The 17500-nt window shown below is 44.4% G+C and overlaps 2 protein-coding genes across 2 annotated transcripts in view; one reads left to right on the forward strand and one right to left on the reverse strand.

The window, feature by feature from the left end:
- Positions 1-933: 933 nt before the first annotated feature.
- On the reverse strand, positions 934-10937 carry ncaph2 (non-SMC condensin II complex, subunit H2; the record flags this gene model as incomplete). Its single annotated transcript, XM_034142073.1, is given in 6 exon segments — positions 934-990; positions 1070-1139; positions 1259-1320; positions 1929-2030; positions 2391-2505; positions 10902-10937. Coding segments are annotated over 5 exon segments (399 nt in total), but the record flags the coding sequence as incomplete, so codon positions are not given.
- Positions 10938-12385: 1448 nt separating this feature from the next.
- The window catches only part of LOC117491917 (coiled-coil domain-containing protein 136-like), a gene marked incomplete at its 3' end in the record, with an annotated part of 10549 nt that continues 5434 nt past the window's right edge, over positions 12386-17500 (forward strand). The window contains exon 1 of the mRNA XM_034142061.1: positions 12386-12467. The remainder of the gene's footprint in view (positions 12468-17500) is intronic.

Here is a 17500-nt window from a genome sequence, read left to right on the forward strand (position 1 = left end):
CACACCAGAGGGTGTTCTTCATAAGGACCAAGTCTCTGCACTTTATCCCTTAGTTCTCACACGGCCACATTCTCAACAAAGTAACGACATGACTCCCAATATTAATTTAAATGTTTCTATTGATTTAGAAAATGTTTTTATTGATTTTAAATATAGTTGTATTGATTTAAAATGACGTGCATCCGCTCAGAAAAATAGTCCGTTGTTACTGTTTGAACTACGTAGCAACGCGGCAGGAAGTGCTTCCATAGCGTTTCGCATTTTGATTACAGATTTGAAAACATCGCTGCTTTAAAAGTAGCTCAATCCATGATGTCAGACCCTGGGAAGGATCTAGATACCCCTGCTCTAATGCCAAAGGAACTGCACACTGAATATGTCTCGCCGTTTGATGTCTGTGTCTGGACCGCTGCATAAAAAGGAGGGTTTCTGCCCCGTTACTTCTCCGCTGTTTTCTTGTCCCAGCCCACTGAATACAGTGAAATCGACCGGACTTCTTTTTGCAGATGTGAGCGTCCTTAGCAACGGTCATGAAATGTCCTTAGCAACGGTCAATAAGTCCTTAGCAACGGCCAATAAGTCCTTAACAGCGGTCAATAAGTCCTTAACAGCGGTCAATAAGTCCTTAGCAACGGTCAATAAGTCCTTAGCAACGGTCAATAAGTCCTTAGCAACGGTCAATAAGTCCTTAGCAACGGCCAATAAGTCCTTAACAGCGGTCAATAAGTCCTTAGCAACGGTCAATAAGTCCTTAGCAACGGTCAATAAGTCCTTAGCAACGGTCAATAAGTCCTTAACAGCGGTCTGTACTACTGGATTAACAACATGTCACGGGTTCTGAATTGACCAATCAGAATCGAGTATTCAACTAAGCCATGTCATAAATGACAGATACACTCCAGTTAAACTCCAGATGCATTATGGGTAACGTACAGTGTTGGACTCTTCGCTCTCGGACTTCTCTGAGTCATCGACGTCCAGCAGGTCGAACTGAAGGAGAGAAATCACACCGTCAGTCAATGACTACATTACCCAGAATGCACTTCACTGCTCTAACTCTGCTCCTCACCACGTCCTCAGCGTCTCTGTCCTCTTCGTCCTGTTCGTCCCCAGGAGACACCGCCCGCTGCTTTCTGTTCCTGTCAGGAGGAAGCAAGTAAACAAATATAATACAACATCTGAAGCCCTCGATACAATAATATAAAGTGGTTTCATTTAAATAATAAAGAAAGATAGATCCTTTAACACGGAGCCCTACTTCTTGTTGCTGTCGTTGATGTACTCCAGAGTTTGGTACACCAGGCGGTGCAGCAGCTCCACCTGACACACACACACACACACACACACACACACACACACACACACACACACACACACACACACACACACACACACACACACACACACACACACACACACACACCACACACACACACACACACACACACACACACACACACACACACACACACACACACACACACACTTAATATCATCTGCCTTAAAGGTGGGGTAGGTAAGTTTGGAGAAACCGGCTCGAGTGCGCTCGAATCTGAAAATACACAACCGGAGAAAATCTGCCACTTCCTCACAGAGCCCCTCCTCCAACACACACGAACGCGCACATGACCAATGAGGGCACGAGATCAGTTTGTGCACAGATGGAAGGCTGACAGGCAGGTAGGCCATCCAGTTATTTTAGCCGGGCCGGCTCAGATGATTGGTCGTGCTTTTTACAGTACTACAGCTTCCACAGATGATATTTCTTTATGGATTTTTTGTCAAAGCACTTCAGATATTCATTGCTATCGGGATGTTAAGAGCATTCCATGGAATATAACAACAAGTGTATCTCGAGCCGGTTTCTCAAACTTACCTACCCCACCTTTAAAGCAATATAATAATAATATAATAATGTTTAAAGCTACCTTCTTGCTGTAGATGGAGGCCGAGCCCTGGATCAGAAGCGCCGCCTCGGCAAAATTCAAACGGATCTTCCCCCCATCGAACGTGATGCACATCTCATCCAACTGACACACACACACACCCACCCCCACACACACCCCCACCCCCCCCCACACACACACACACACACACACACACACACACACACACACACACACACACACACACACACACACACACACACACACACACACACACACACACACACACACACACACACACACACACACACACACACACACACACACACACACACACACACACACACACACAACACACACACACACACACACACACACACACACACACACACACACACACACACACACACACACACACACACACACACACACACACACACACACACATATTAATCATCAGGTCACATGGTGTATTCATGTACGAGGTGTCCCGGCTGCTCTCACCTCCTCCAGGTAGTCATTGAGCTCCGACGCCACGTCAATCTCCCAGTTCTTGGTCAGCTCTCTGATTGGCTGCAGCAGGTGAGCGTACCTGCTCTCCGTCGACTCCATCGCACACCTGAGGTCTGACAGGAGAACATCACATGACCTCCTGAGGTCTGACAGGAGAACATCACATGACCTCCTGAGCTCTGACAGGAGAACATCACATGACCACCTCAGTATCTACAGGAGAACATCACATGACCACCTGAGGTCTGACAGGAGAACATCACATGACCACCTGAGCTCTGACAGGAGAACATCACATGACCACCTGAGGTCTGACAGGAGAACATCACATGACCTCCTGAGGTCTGACAGGAGAACATCACATGACCTCCTGAGTGTAGGGATGTCCCGATCCGATCACGTGATCGGGGATCGGAGCCGATCACGTGATTTTCACGTGATCGGGGGAAAAAAATCGGGGATCGGATTTTTTTTTTTTTTTTTTTATAAAATATTTTTATACATTCTATTTAATGTTACAAAACAAAAATGACCATGTTCACGTCTTAAAGTCATCCTGAGGCCTTAGTTTTGGGTTAAAATTACACAACATCATATGTGTTGCTTCTTTTGGGCTTGTTTTCATAGACCTGGTTGCTTATTTCTCTCAAATCTGGCAACAGAGTGGGCGCAGTGTCTAATAGTAGCAGTAAGCTAACAAGAGGCTACGTTCAGCTGGTGTAACGAGAGGCTACGTTCAGCTGGTGTAACGAGAGGCTACGTTCAGCTGGTGTAACGAGAGGCTACGTTCAGCTGGTGTAACGAGAGGCTACGTTCAGCTGGTGTAACGAGAGGCTACGTTCAGCCGGTGTAACGAGAGGCTACGTTCAGCCGGTGTAACGAGAGGCTACGTTCAGCCGGTGTAACGAGAGGCTACGTTCAGCCGGTGTAACGAGAGGCTACGTTCAGCCGGTGTAACGAGAGGCTACGTGCAGCCGGTGTAACGAGAGGCTACGTTCAGCCGGTGTAACGAGAGGCTACGTGCAGCCGGTGTAACGAGAGGCTACGTTCAGCCGGTGTAACGAGAGGCTACGTTCAGCCGGTGTAACGAGAGGCTACGTGCAGCCGGTGTAACGAGAGGCTACGTTCAGCCGGTGTGTAACGAGAGGCTACGTTCAGCCGGTGTAACGAGAGGCTACGTTCAGCCGGTGTAACGAGAGGCTACGTTCAGCCGTTGTAACGAGAGGCTACGTTCAGCCGGTGTAACGAGAGGCTACGTTCAGCCGGTGTAACGAGAGGCTACGTTCAGCCGGTGTAACGAGAGGCTACGTTCAGCCGGTGTAACGAGAGGCTACGTTCAGCTGGTGCCTCGGGAGTCGGGACAGAGAAAATGTCAGGAGTTTGGAAGTATTATAAAATTGAAAGCGAAGGCAGTGTAACAGCCAGATGCAATGTTTGCAAGGCGGAGGTTCCGCGTGGTGGAAAGAACAGAGCTACGTTCAACACGACCAATCTAATACAAACACCACCAACAACAACACGAGGAGTACACAGCGGCCACTCAGGTAACGGCACTGAAACAACCGACACTTTCAGAGACTTTTCAAAGGAAAGAGAAACTGCCCCAGAACAGCCAAGATAGCTGAATTCATCGCGTTGGATGACCAGCCGTTATCTGTTACCTTTTTTTTCCTCTTAATGCATTGCATAAAGATCGGATCGGAATCGGATCGGGAGCAAAAAAAGGTGATCGGGACATCCCTACCTGAGTGTCTCCAGGAGAACATCACATGACCTCCTGAGGTCTGACAGGAGAACATCACATGACCTTCTGAGGTCTGACAGGAGAACATCACATGACCTCCTGAGGTCTGACAGGAGAACATCACATGACCTCCTGAGGTCTGACAGGAGAACATCACATGACCACCTGAGTATCTCCAGGAGAACATCACATGACCTCCTGAGGTCTGACAGGAGAACATCACCTGACCACCTCAGTATCTACAGGAGAACATCACATGACCACCTGAGTATCTACAGGGGAACATCACATGACCTCCTCAGTATCTACAGGGGAACATCACATGACCACCTGAGTATCTACAGGAGAACATCACATGACCACCTGAGTATCTCCAGGAGAACATCACATGACCACCTCAGTATCTACAGGAGAACATCACATGACCACCTCAGTATCTCCAGGAGAACATCACATGACCACCTCAGTATCTACAGGAGAACATCACATGACCACCTCAGTATCTACAGGGGAACATCACATGACCACCTCAGTATCTACAGGAGAACATCACATGACCACCTCAGTATCTACAGGAGAACATCACATGACCTCCTGAGGTCTGACAGGAGAACATCACATGACCACCTCAGTATCTCCAGGAGAACATCACATGACCACCTCAGTATCTACAGGAGAACATCACATGACCACCTCAGTATCTCCAGGAGAACATCACATGACCTCCTGAGGTCTGACAGGAGAACATCACATGACCACCTCAGTATCTACAGGAGAACATCACATGACCTCCTGAGGTCTGACAGGAGAACATCACATGACCACCTCAGTATCTACAGGAGAACATCACATGACCACCTGAGTATCTCCAGGAGAACATCACATGACCACCTCAGTATCTACAGGAGAACATCACATGACCACCTCAGTATCTACAGGAGAACATCACCTGACCACCTCAGTATCTCCAGGAGAACATCACATGACCACCTCAGTATCTACAGGAGAACATCACATGACCACCTCAGTATCTACAGGAGAACATCACATGACCACCTCAGTATCTACAGGAGAACATCACATGACCACCTGAGTATCTCCAGGAGAACATCACATGACCACCTCAGTATCTACAGGAGAACATCACATGACCACCTCAGTATCTACAGGAGAACATCACATGACCACCTGAGTATCTACAGGAGAACATCACATGACCACCTCAGTATCTACAGGGGAACATCACATGACCTCCTCAGTATCTACAGGAGAACATCACATGACCACCTGAGTATCTCCAGGAGAACATCACATGACCACCTCAGTATCTCCAGGAGAACATCACATGACCACCTCAGTATCTCCAGGAGAACATCACATGACCACCTCAGTATCTACAGGAGAACATCACATGACCACCTCAGTATCTACAGGGGAACATCACATGACCTCCTCAGTATCTACAGGAGAACATCACATGACCACCTCAGTATCTACAGGAGAACATCACATGACCACCTCAGTATCTACAGGAGAACATCACATGACCACCTGAGTATCTACAGGAGAACATCACATGACCACCTCAGTATCTACAGGAGAACATCACATGACCACCTCAGTATCTACAGGAGAACATCACATGACCACCTCAGTATCTACAGGAGAACATCACATGACCACCTGAGTATCTCCAGGAGAACATCACATGACCACCTCAGTATCTACAGGAGAACATCACATGACCACCTCAGTATCTACAGGAGAACATCACATGACCACCTGAGTATCTACAGGAGAACATCACATGACCACCTCAGTATCTACAGGGGAACATCACATGACCTCCTCAGTATCTACAGGAGAACATCACATGACCACCTGAGTATCTCCAGGAGAACATCACATGACCACCTCAGTATCTCCAGGAGAACATCACATGACCACCTCAGTATCTCCAGGAGAACATCACATGACCACCTCAGTATCTACAGGAGAACATCACATGACCACCTCAGTATCTACAGGGGAACATCACATGACCTCCTCAGTATCTACAGGAGAACATCACATGACCACCTCAGTATCTACAGGAGAACATCACATGACCACCTCAGTATCTACAGGAGAACATCACATGACCACCTGAGTATCTACAGGAGAACATCACATGACCACCTCAGTATCTACAGGGGAACATCACATGACCTCCTCAGTATCTACAGGAGAACATCACATGACCACCTGAGTATCTCCAGGAGAACATCACATGACCACCTGAGTATCTCCAGGAGAACATCACATGACCACCTCAGTATCTCCAGGAGAACATCACATGACCACCTCAGTATCTCCAGGAGAACATCACATGACCTCCTGAGGTCTGACAGGAGAACATCACATGACCACCTCAGTATCTCCAGGAGAACATCACATGACCACCTCAGTATCTACAGGAGAACATCACATGACCACCTCAGTATCTACAGGGGAACATCACATGACCTCCTCAGTATCTACAGGAGAACATCACATGACCACCTCAGTATCTACAGGAGAACATCACATGACCACCTCAGTATCTACAGGGGAACATCACATGACCACCTCAGTATCTACAGGAGAACATCACATGACCACCTGAGTATCTCCAGGAGAACATCACATGACCACCTCAGTATCTCCAGGAGAACATCACATGACCACCTCAGTATCTCCAGGAGAACATCACATGACCTCCTCAGTATCTACAGGAGAACATCACATGACCACCTCAGTATCTCCAGGAGAACATCACATGACCACCTCAGTATCTACAGGAGAACATCACATGACCACCTCAGTATCTCCAGGAGAACATCACATGACCACCTCAGTATCTACAGGAGAACATCACATGACCTCCTCAGTATCTCCAGGAGAACATCACATGACCACCTCAGTATCTCCAGGAGAACATCACATGACCACCTCAGTATCTCCAGGAGAACATCACATGACCACCTCAGTATCTCCAGGAGAACATCACATGACCACCTCAGTATCTCCAGGAGAACATCACATGACCTCCTCAGTATCTACAGGAGAACATCACATGACCTCCTCAGTATCTCCAGGAGAACATCACATGACCACCTCAGTATCTACAGGAGAACATCACATGACCACCTCAGTATCTACAGGAGAACATCACATGACCTCCTCAGTATCTCCAGGAGAACATCACATGACCACCTCAGTATCTACAGGAGAACATCACATGACCACCTCAGTATCTACAGGAGAACATCACATGACCACCTCAGTATCTCCAGGAGAACATCACATGACCACCTCAGTATCTCCAGGAGAACATCACATGACCTCCTCAGTATCTCCAGGAGAACATCACATGACCACCTCAGTATCTACAGGAGAACATCACATGACCACCTCAGTATCTACAGGAGAACATCACATGACCTCCTCAGTATCTCCAGGAGAACATCACATGACCACCTCAGTATCTACAGGAGAACATCACATGACCACCTCAGTATCTACAGGAGAACATCACATGACCACCTCAGTATCTCCAGGAGAACATCACATGACCACCTCAGTATCTCCAGGAGAACATCACATGACCACCTCAGTATCTCCAGGAGAACATCACATGACCACCTCAGTATCTCCAGGAGAACATCACATGACCTCCTCAGTATCTCCAGGAGAACATCACATGACCACCTCAGTATCTACAGGAGAACATCACATGACCTCCTCAGTATCTACAGGAGAACATCACATGACCTCCTCAGTATCTCCAGGAGAACATCACATGACCACCTCAGTATCTACAGGAGAACATCACATGACCACCTCAGTATCTACAGGGGAACATCACATGACCACCTGAGTATCTACAGGAGAACATCACATGACCACCTCAGTATCTACAGGAGAACATCACATGACCTCCTCAGTATCTACAGGAGAACATCACATGACCTCCTCAGTATCTACAGGAGAACATCACATGACCACCTCAGTATCTACAGGAGAACATCACATGACCTCCTCAGTATCTACAGGGGAACATCACATGACCTCCTCAGTATCTACAGGAGAACATCACATGACCACCTCAGTATCTACAGGGGAACATCACATGACCTCCTCAGTATCTACAGGAGAACATCACATGACCACCTCAGTATCTACAGGAGAACATCACATGACCACCTCAGTATCTCCAGGAGAACATCACATGACCACCTCAGTATCTACAGGAGAACATCACATGACCACCTCAGTATCTACAGGGGAACATCACATGACCACCTGAGTATCTACAGGAGAACATCACATGACCACCTCAGTATCTACAGGAGAACATCACATGACCTCCTCAGTATCTACAGGAGAACATCACATGACCTCCTCAGTATCTACAGGAGAACATCACATGACCACCTCAGTATCTACAGGAGAACATCACATGACCTCCTCAGTATCTACAGGAGAACATCACATGACCACCTCAGTATCTACAGGGGAACATCACATGACCTCCTCAGTATCTACAGGAGAACATCACATGACCTCCTCAGTATCTACAGGAGAACATCACATGACCACCTCAGTATCTACAGGAGAACATCACATGACCACCTCAGTATCTCCAGGAGAACATCACATGACCACCTGAGTATCTACAGGAGAACATCACATGACCACCTCAGTATCTACAGGTACATGTACACAAAATATCAAAAATACAAGTCACAATATCACAGTGACGTCACTATGGAACCCTTGGCTCCTATTGGCTAGCGCTCCAACACATTGTAAAAAATATATAAATACTAAATTAAATTAAATATATAATATTACAAATAATAAAATAATACAATTAATTACAAATATTATATTGATCCATCCCCATGTATTTATAGTTAAATATGATCAAATATAGACATATTAGCAATAAGAAACATAACCCGCGGTTGACCAATCACATCAGAGCCGGCCAGCTAACCAATCAGAGCAGCTCTGGTTTCAGACAGAGGGTGAAAAGAGGAGCTGCAGTACAGGCAGTATGAGAACAATAAAGAGCTTTTTGAACATTAAAGGTCACCTATCGTACTATCTTTAGGCAATAGCATAGGTCTCAGATATACAAATATATAAAAACATGTCTATGAAGTGTTTTGCTCCAAACACCAAACAGATCATTCTAGCCATGCCTCATATCCCTCTATTTCACTTCCTGTTTCTAAAGTGCTGATTTGGGGTATAAAGCTTTAAAAAGTAGGGGTCTGAGCTCATGCGGGACCCGGCAGCTACTGTCTAAACTAAATGCTGCCGTGATGAAACGCCATATCATGGATTATCAAGGATTGTCTCTGAAACAGTATGGAGCTCAAAGGCTTTCTCTCTTGTTATACCACAAGGTGAGTTCCTTTTTATTTCCTGCTTCTTCACACACATGCTCTCCAGTACAGGTTAGCTCTGAGTGTTAGCGATGCTAATGTAAACACCGACCATATTACGTCCAAAACAGTCGGGCATTGTTTCTGATAGCAACGTTTCTGATAGGGTCCACATTTCAGATATTACGTCATATCGGACGCAAATCTGGATCAGCTCCGTTGTTCCCCCGTTTTTAGAGATTTGGGTACGGAGGAAAAGAGAGAGGGCTTTATTTTCTGACGCTGCGTGAGTTCCCTGACACACCGGGGACACACCGGGGACACATCGGGGTCACGTGTTGATGTAGAAAAGACATCAAAAAGTGCATTGTGCATGATAGGTCCCCTTTAAAGCAGGGAGACGTGAAAAATAACAATAAAAAAACCCTAATTATTCTGCAGATAAACGTCAGGTTCACGAAAGGTCAATAACATCAGGCAGTGTTTTTATTATAAATTGTTCTATATCTAATTAAAATAATACTATTTTTATTATCTATTTTTCTATTTTATAAAAAAATATGTATTTACATTTTAATCTACATATTTATTTGAAGGTTTATTTGTATAATTTCTAAAGTGTTAATGATCTCCTTTCCACTGTGTTTTTAAGATACTTAAAATAATATGGCATTAAAGTATTCTCATCAAAATATAGTGAAAGTACAGTAAAAGTAGTCATTGTGCAGATTGGTCCATTTCAGAATAATATATATGATATGTTTTATAATGATTGATCATGAAAGTGTTCTCAAAGCTGGTAAAGGTGCAGCTAGTTTGAATGACTTTGTATACTGCAGGGTAGCTTGTGGATTTACTCCAGGTGGAACTAAAGTCTGATTTAACACTTGGTTATGTTTCACATCATTCATCCACATCTGTGAAGAAGTAGAGGAGGAAAAGTGAGTCAAAATCTAATATAGTGCCGCGCACACATACTATCAGGACGTCACTGATGTGGTGCGGCCGCGGAGTGATGGTCTCCATGGCTGAAGACCTGTTAGGTAAATAAAGATGTCTCTAGAAAGGTCAACGGATACCTTATTACACTCCATGAGCTGCGGTCAACTATATAGCTTACAGGACTATTACAACGATAAAAACATTAACATTTAAACGGATTTCTGAGTTTTTCTCCGTAAACAAATTTCTGTTTCGTCTCAAACTCTTCACAGAGCTGCCGTTAAACTCACTAACTTCACTAAACTAGAGCCTCACATTGTTATCTTTACGGTACCGCGAGGTTCAACCGCTGTTTTAGGAGGAAAAGTGAGTAAATGAAGTAATTACATTTAGAAAACTCACCACAAAAACAAACAAACTACCCGCCAAATGTTCTTCTTCTTCCGCTGCAAATTGCCTAATAAATACATTTCTTCTTCGGTGGTGGTTAGCGGCGGAGAGGCGCATCATCGCCCCAGCTGGACAGCGGTGGAACAACATGCAGGGAATACATAGAAAGACTAAACAATATATAAATACAATAAAATATCAAACAAATTGTATAATTATAATAATAATAATAATAATAATAACATTATATAATTATTTATAAATATGATAATGATACATCACCATTAATGTATAGTTACATATGTTAAAATATATTAGAAATAAGAAACAAAACCTGTTACAATTAAATAAATTCAAATAATATTTAAAAAATAAATAAATTCAATAAAAAATATATTAAACATAATCATTGAGGTTCAGATACAAATAGAGAACACACACACACACACACTCACGCATACACACACACACACACGCACACACACACACACACACACACACACTCTCTCTCACACACACTCTCACACACACACGCACGCACACGCACACACACACACACACACACACACACACACACACACACACACACACACACACAGACACACACACACACACACACACACACACACAGGGTGTTTCTCAATGTGGAGTACGCTTGCTTGGTAGCACATGTCTGCCGAGCATCTTGCTTCAGAAGCGAGGCAAGAATCTTTCCTGACATTCGGAAAACAAAGAGTGGAACAGGCTAGCAAGTGTGCAGGTGTGCGTCATATGAGAGGCCCCGCCTCCTTACATTTTCCACCACAGATTTGGGGAAATTGGTCCGTGCGCAAAGCATTGTGGGGATTTTAAGGACGCGAAGTCTACCCATGTGCAGCCTCGAAATTTCCCCCAAACCAAGGACGCGGCCTCGGTGGAATTCCAAGTATGCTGGAGATTGGAACGGTCCTGCTGCGCCACTTGATGACGTAGCATCCTTGAAATATTGGCTTGGAAGCCAATATCCTCGCGATTGAGAAACAGCCCCAGTTATATTACAGATAAACTCCAGTTAAACTCCAGATGCATTATGGGTAACGTCCAGCAGGTCGAACTGAAGGAGAAATCACACCGTCAGTCAATGACTACATTACCCATAATGCACTTCACTGCTCTAACTGTCATTCAGTTATTTGTATTTACTGTTTATATATTTTATTATTAAACATTATTATTATTTTATTTTATTTTCAGTCCTCTAGTATTTTCTGATATATCCCCGTCTCTAAATGAGTTATCTGCTTTATTCTTATTTATTGACCTTTCACAAGCCGGCACCACATCTAGCTTTTTAATTCACATTTACAATGTTTCTCTAAAAAGCCAAAGCAAACGGCTCACCTGTGTGTGGGGAGGGAAGGGTTAAAGATGGAGGCTGCTTGTGTATTCCTGTCATGGCTTCTTCCTGTGTGTGACGTCAGAGAGGGGGGGGGGGGGGGCTGCTGCAGGAGGAGGAAGAGGAGGAGATTTATAGGACAACAGCAGCAGGAGGAAGAGGAGGAGGAATCCTTACAAGCAGCAGCACCTCGTCTTCTTCAGGTATTTACCCCTCATCATCTTCATTGTTTCATCCTGAGAGGCTTTATATGAGAGTGCAGATGATGAAGGTCATAGAGAGGAAGAGGAGGGGGTTTATAGACGTCTCTCCTTCCTCTCGTCATCAGAGGTTTCTGAAGGTTAGTGTCATGGAGCTGAAGGGTTAATAACGATGCTCTGCAGCACTGCACTCATGCTGCTCTGCACACTGCACTCCTGCTGCTCTGCACACTGCACTTCATGTGATACAGGATATATAACCAGTCTGTTGTCAATCCATCCGGGGTCTCATCAGTCTGTCGTCACCGCACCGCACGGAGCATGAAACCACGTCGCCTTTCTCAAACCCTACGATGTACCCGATCCTTTCTAAGCAACCTCTGTATAAAACGAGTGAACCCTGCAGTCTACAGTAACATGTACCCTACGTAGTACCCTACGTAGAACCCTACGTAGAACCCCACGATTCCTCCTGTTGACAACAAACCCTACGAGGAGCAGGATGTACGCTTTGATGTAGTTTAGGATGAATCCTACGATGTTCTCCACGACGATGTGCCAAACAATGTACCAGCGATGTAGCCTACGATGTAGCCTACGATGCAACGATGTAGCCTACGATGTAGCCTCCGATGTAATGATGTAGCCCACAATGTAACGATGTAGCCTACACTGTAGCCTACGAAGTAGACGATGTAATGATGTAGCCTCCGATGTAACGATGTAGCCTACAATGTAGCCTACGATGTAACGATGTAGCCTACAATGTAGCCTACGATGTAGACGATGTAACGATGTAGCCTATAATGTAACAATGTAGCCTATAATGTAACGATGTAGCCTATAATGTAACGATGTAGCCTATAATGTAACGATGTAGCCTATAATGTAACAATGTAGCCTATAATGTAACGATGTAGCCTATAATGTAACGATGTAGCCTACAATGTAACGATGTAGCCTACAATGTAACGATGTAGCCTATAATGTAACAATGTAGCCTACAATGTAACAATGTAGCCTACAATGTAACGATGTAGACCACAATGTAACGATGTAGCCTACAATGCAACGATGTAGCCTATAATGTAACAATGTAGCCCACAATGTAACAATGTAGCCTATAATGTAACGATGTAGCCTACAATGTAACGATGTAGCCTATAATGTAACGATGTAGCCTACAATGTAACGATGTAGCCTACAATGTAACAATGTAGCCCACAATGTAACAATGTAGCCTATAATGTAACGATGTAGCCTACAATGTAACGATGTAGCCTATAATGTAACGATGTAGCCTACAATGTAACGATGTAGCCTACAATGTAACAATGTAGCCCACAATGTAACAATGTAGCCTATAATGTAACGATGTAGCCTACAATGTAACGATGTAGCCTACAATGTAACGATGTAGCCCACAATGTAACAATGTAGCCTACAATGTAACGATGTAGCCTACAATGTAACGATGTAGCCTACAATGTAACAATGTAGCCTACAATGTAACGATGTAGCCCACAATGTAACGATGTAGCCTACAATGTAACGATGTAGCCTACAATGTAACGATGTAGCCTATAATGTAACGATGTAGCCTACAATGTAACAATGTAGCCTACAATGTAACGATGTAGCCTACAATGTAACGATGTAGCCTATAATGTAACGATGTAGCCCACAATGTAACAATGTAGCCTATAATGTAACGATGTAGCCTATAATGTAACGATGTAGCCCACAATGTAACAATGTAGCCTACAATGTAACAATGTAGCCTATAATGTAACGATGTAGCCCACAATGTAACAATGTAGCCTATAATGTAACGATGTAGCCTATAATGTAACGATGTAGCCTACAATGTAACAATGTAGCCTATAATGTAACAATGTAGCCTACAATGTAACGATGTAGCCTATAATGTAACGATGTAGCCCACAATGTAACAATGTAGCCTACAATGTAACGATGTAGCCTATAATGTAACGATGTAGCCTACAATGTAACAATGTAGCCTACAATGTAACGATGTAGACCACAATGTAACGATGTAGCCTATAATGTAACGATGTAGCCTACAATGTAACAATGTAGCCTACAATGTAACGATGTAGCCTACAATGTAACGATGTAGCCCACAATGTAACAATGTAGCCTACAATGTAACGATGTAGCCTATAATGTAACGATGTAGCCTATAATGTAACGATGTAGCCTACAATGTAACAATGTAGCCTACAATGTAACGATGTAGCCTACAATGTAACGATGTAGCCCACAATGTAACGATGTAGCCTACGATGTAGCCTACGATGTAACAATGTAGCCTACAATGTAACGATGTAGCCTACAATGTAACAATGTAGCCTACAATGTAACGATGTAGCCTACGATGTAACGATGTAGCCCACAATGTAACAATGTAGCCTACGATGTAGCCTCCGATGTAGCCTCCGATGCAACGATGTAGCCCACAATGTAACAATGTAGCCTATAATGTAACGATGTAGCCCACAATGTAACAATGTAGCCTACGATGTAGCCTCCGATGTAGCCCACAATGTAACAATGTAGCCTATAATGTAACGATGTAGCCTACGATGTAACGATGTAGCCCACAATGTAACAATGTAGCCTACGATGTAGCCTCCGATGTAGCCCACAATGTAACAATGTAGCCTATAATGTAACGATGTAGCCCACAATGTAACGATGTAGCCCACAATGTAACGATGTAGCCCACAATGTAACGATGTAGCCTCCGATGTAACGATGTAGCCTACGATGTAGCCTCCGATGTAACGATGTAGCCTACAATGTAACGATGTAGCCTCCGATGTAACGATGTAGCCTACGATGTAGCCTCCGATGTAACGATGTAGCCCACAGATCCAGATTTGCGTCCGATATGACGTAATATCTGAAATGTGGACCCACGGCCCTATCAGAAACGTTGCTATCAGAAACAATGCCCGACTGTTTTGGACGTAATATGGTCGGTGTTTACATTAGCATCGCTAACACTCAGAGCTAACCTGTACTGGAGAGCATGTGTGTGAAGAAGCAGGAAATAAAAAGGAACTCACCTTGTGGTATAACCGGCAAGAGAGAAAGCCTTTGAGCTCCATACTGTTTCAGAGAGAATCCTTGATAATCCATGATATGGCGTTTCATCACGGCAGCATTTTAGACAGTATCTGCCAGGTCCCGCATGAGCCGGCATAAGCTCCGCCCCCTCCTATTTTTATTTTAGCCTTTATTTATACAGGTGAACATCTCATTGAGACACAGGGTCTCATTCTCAAGAGAGCTGTTTGTACCCAGAATCAGCACTTTTGAAACAGGAAGAGAAATAGAGGGATATGAGCAGAGATGGGGTTGTTACTAAAAAAAAGTAATATATTACATATTACATATTACTTTAAAAAAAAGTAATATATTACACTACTTCGTTACTTTCTACATAAAGTAACTCGTTACTTTACTCGTTACTTTACTCGTTACTTTACTCGTTACTTTACTCTCAGGGCCGGCCCGCCCCTCCCTACAGGCAGATCACGCAGACTGCTAAAGTTTCAAATGTTCTCTTTAGTTCAGTTTCCATTGTCGCATAAGACTGATCCAGATAGCTCTGACTATGGCTGTCCTCTGTCTCCTGCTATCTGTATTTTGCGCAGTATATCTCTGAACGATGCGATGGTGATTCCACTGTGCAAATGGGCAACATTACCTCTACTATGAAGGATGCTACAAGCCTGTCCATCTCTGCTTTGGTTACCGGTCCTCCAAATTCTAATTTGTGCCGCTTCAGAGTCGGCGGCGGCGCACTCACAACATCCTCACTCTGGGTTCGGGGGTCCTTAGCTATTAGCTTCACCTTAGCATGTGTTCTTTGCAGGTGTTTGTTGAGGTTTGACGTGGTGTTTGCAGCAGTGGATAACAGCTTCTGGCCTGGACACAGTTTGCACCTCACCGTCACATTCCTGTCTATTCTTCGGACCAACTCAAAATAATGGGCATACCTCCACCCCTCGAAAGTTATCGCTGACTCAGCCATGTTTATGCAGCACTGCACGTGGAGATGTGGACGCGCAAGTCGCGCAGATTACGTACATATAAACCTGCGGCGGAAACCCCTCTTGTCTGTCAGTGTGATTATGACTGATTTTATAAAAGTAACGAAGTAACGCGTGTCGGGGCAATGTTAGTAACTGTAGTGTGATTACTGAATTATAAAAGTAACGCGTTACACTACTCCGTTACCGACAAAAGTAATATTATTACAGTAACGCGTTACTTTGTAACGCGTTACACCCAACTCTGGATATGAGGCATGAATGGGTGATCTGTTTGGTATGTTGACCACACTATCTGAGACCTATGCTATTGCCTAAAAATAGCATGATAGGTGACCTTTAATATCGTACAGCATAAGATAACCAACTATATTCTCAACGACTACCCTTAAGGCCGCTACACACCAACCTGAGACCAAAGAACGCGTACCGAATGCGTCCCGACTTTTACGTCCGCTACGTCGCCTGCGACGGCTACGCCGCCCGCCTACGAACACACCGCAAAGACTTCAGTCGACGAGTGGCAATAACTCTCCTTACCAGCAGGCGGCGGTAGTGTGTATTTGTCATTCAAAAGAGGCAACAACCGGAATACAGACTGCGTGATACACCGAGAGAAGAAGAACAGGCTGCGTGATACACAGAGAGAAGAAGAACAGGCTGCGTGATACACAGAGAGAAGAAGAACAGGCTGCGTGATATAAACAAACAACAAATAGCGTCTGGGTTCCGTTTTCACTCTCTCTCGTCGATCGAAAACATGTAAACATAAAAAAGAAACTCTTGCGTCCGGGTGAGATGAAAAGGAAAAGGATTAGCCGTCTGTGTGTGCCTTCTTAATCGTTTGTTTTGGTCCCTCACTTCCGCTTCGCTTCTCATGCACTGACTCGCGAAGCTGAACAGCCAATCAGAGTGATTTCTTTGGCCGACTTTCTTTGGCCGACTGTCTACCGA

Source organism: Trematomus bernacchii, unplaced genomic scaffold (genome assembly GCF_902827165.1).
Source record: "Trematomus bernacchii unplaced genomic scaffold, fTreBer1.1, whole genome shotgun sequence".
NCBI classification, from domain to species: domain Eukaryota; kingdom Metazoa; phylum Chordata; class Actinopteri; order Perciformes; family Nototheniidae; genus Trematomus; species Trematomus bernacchii.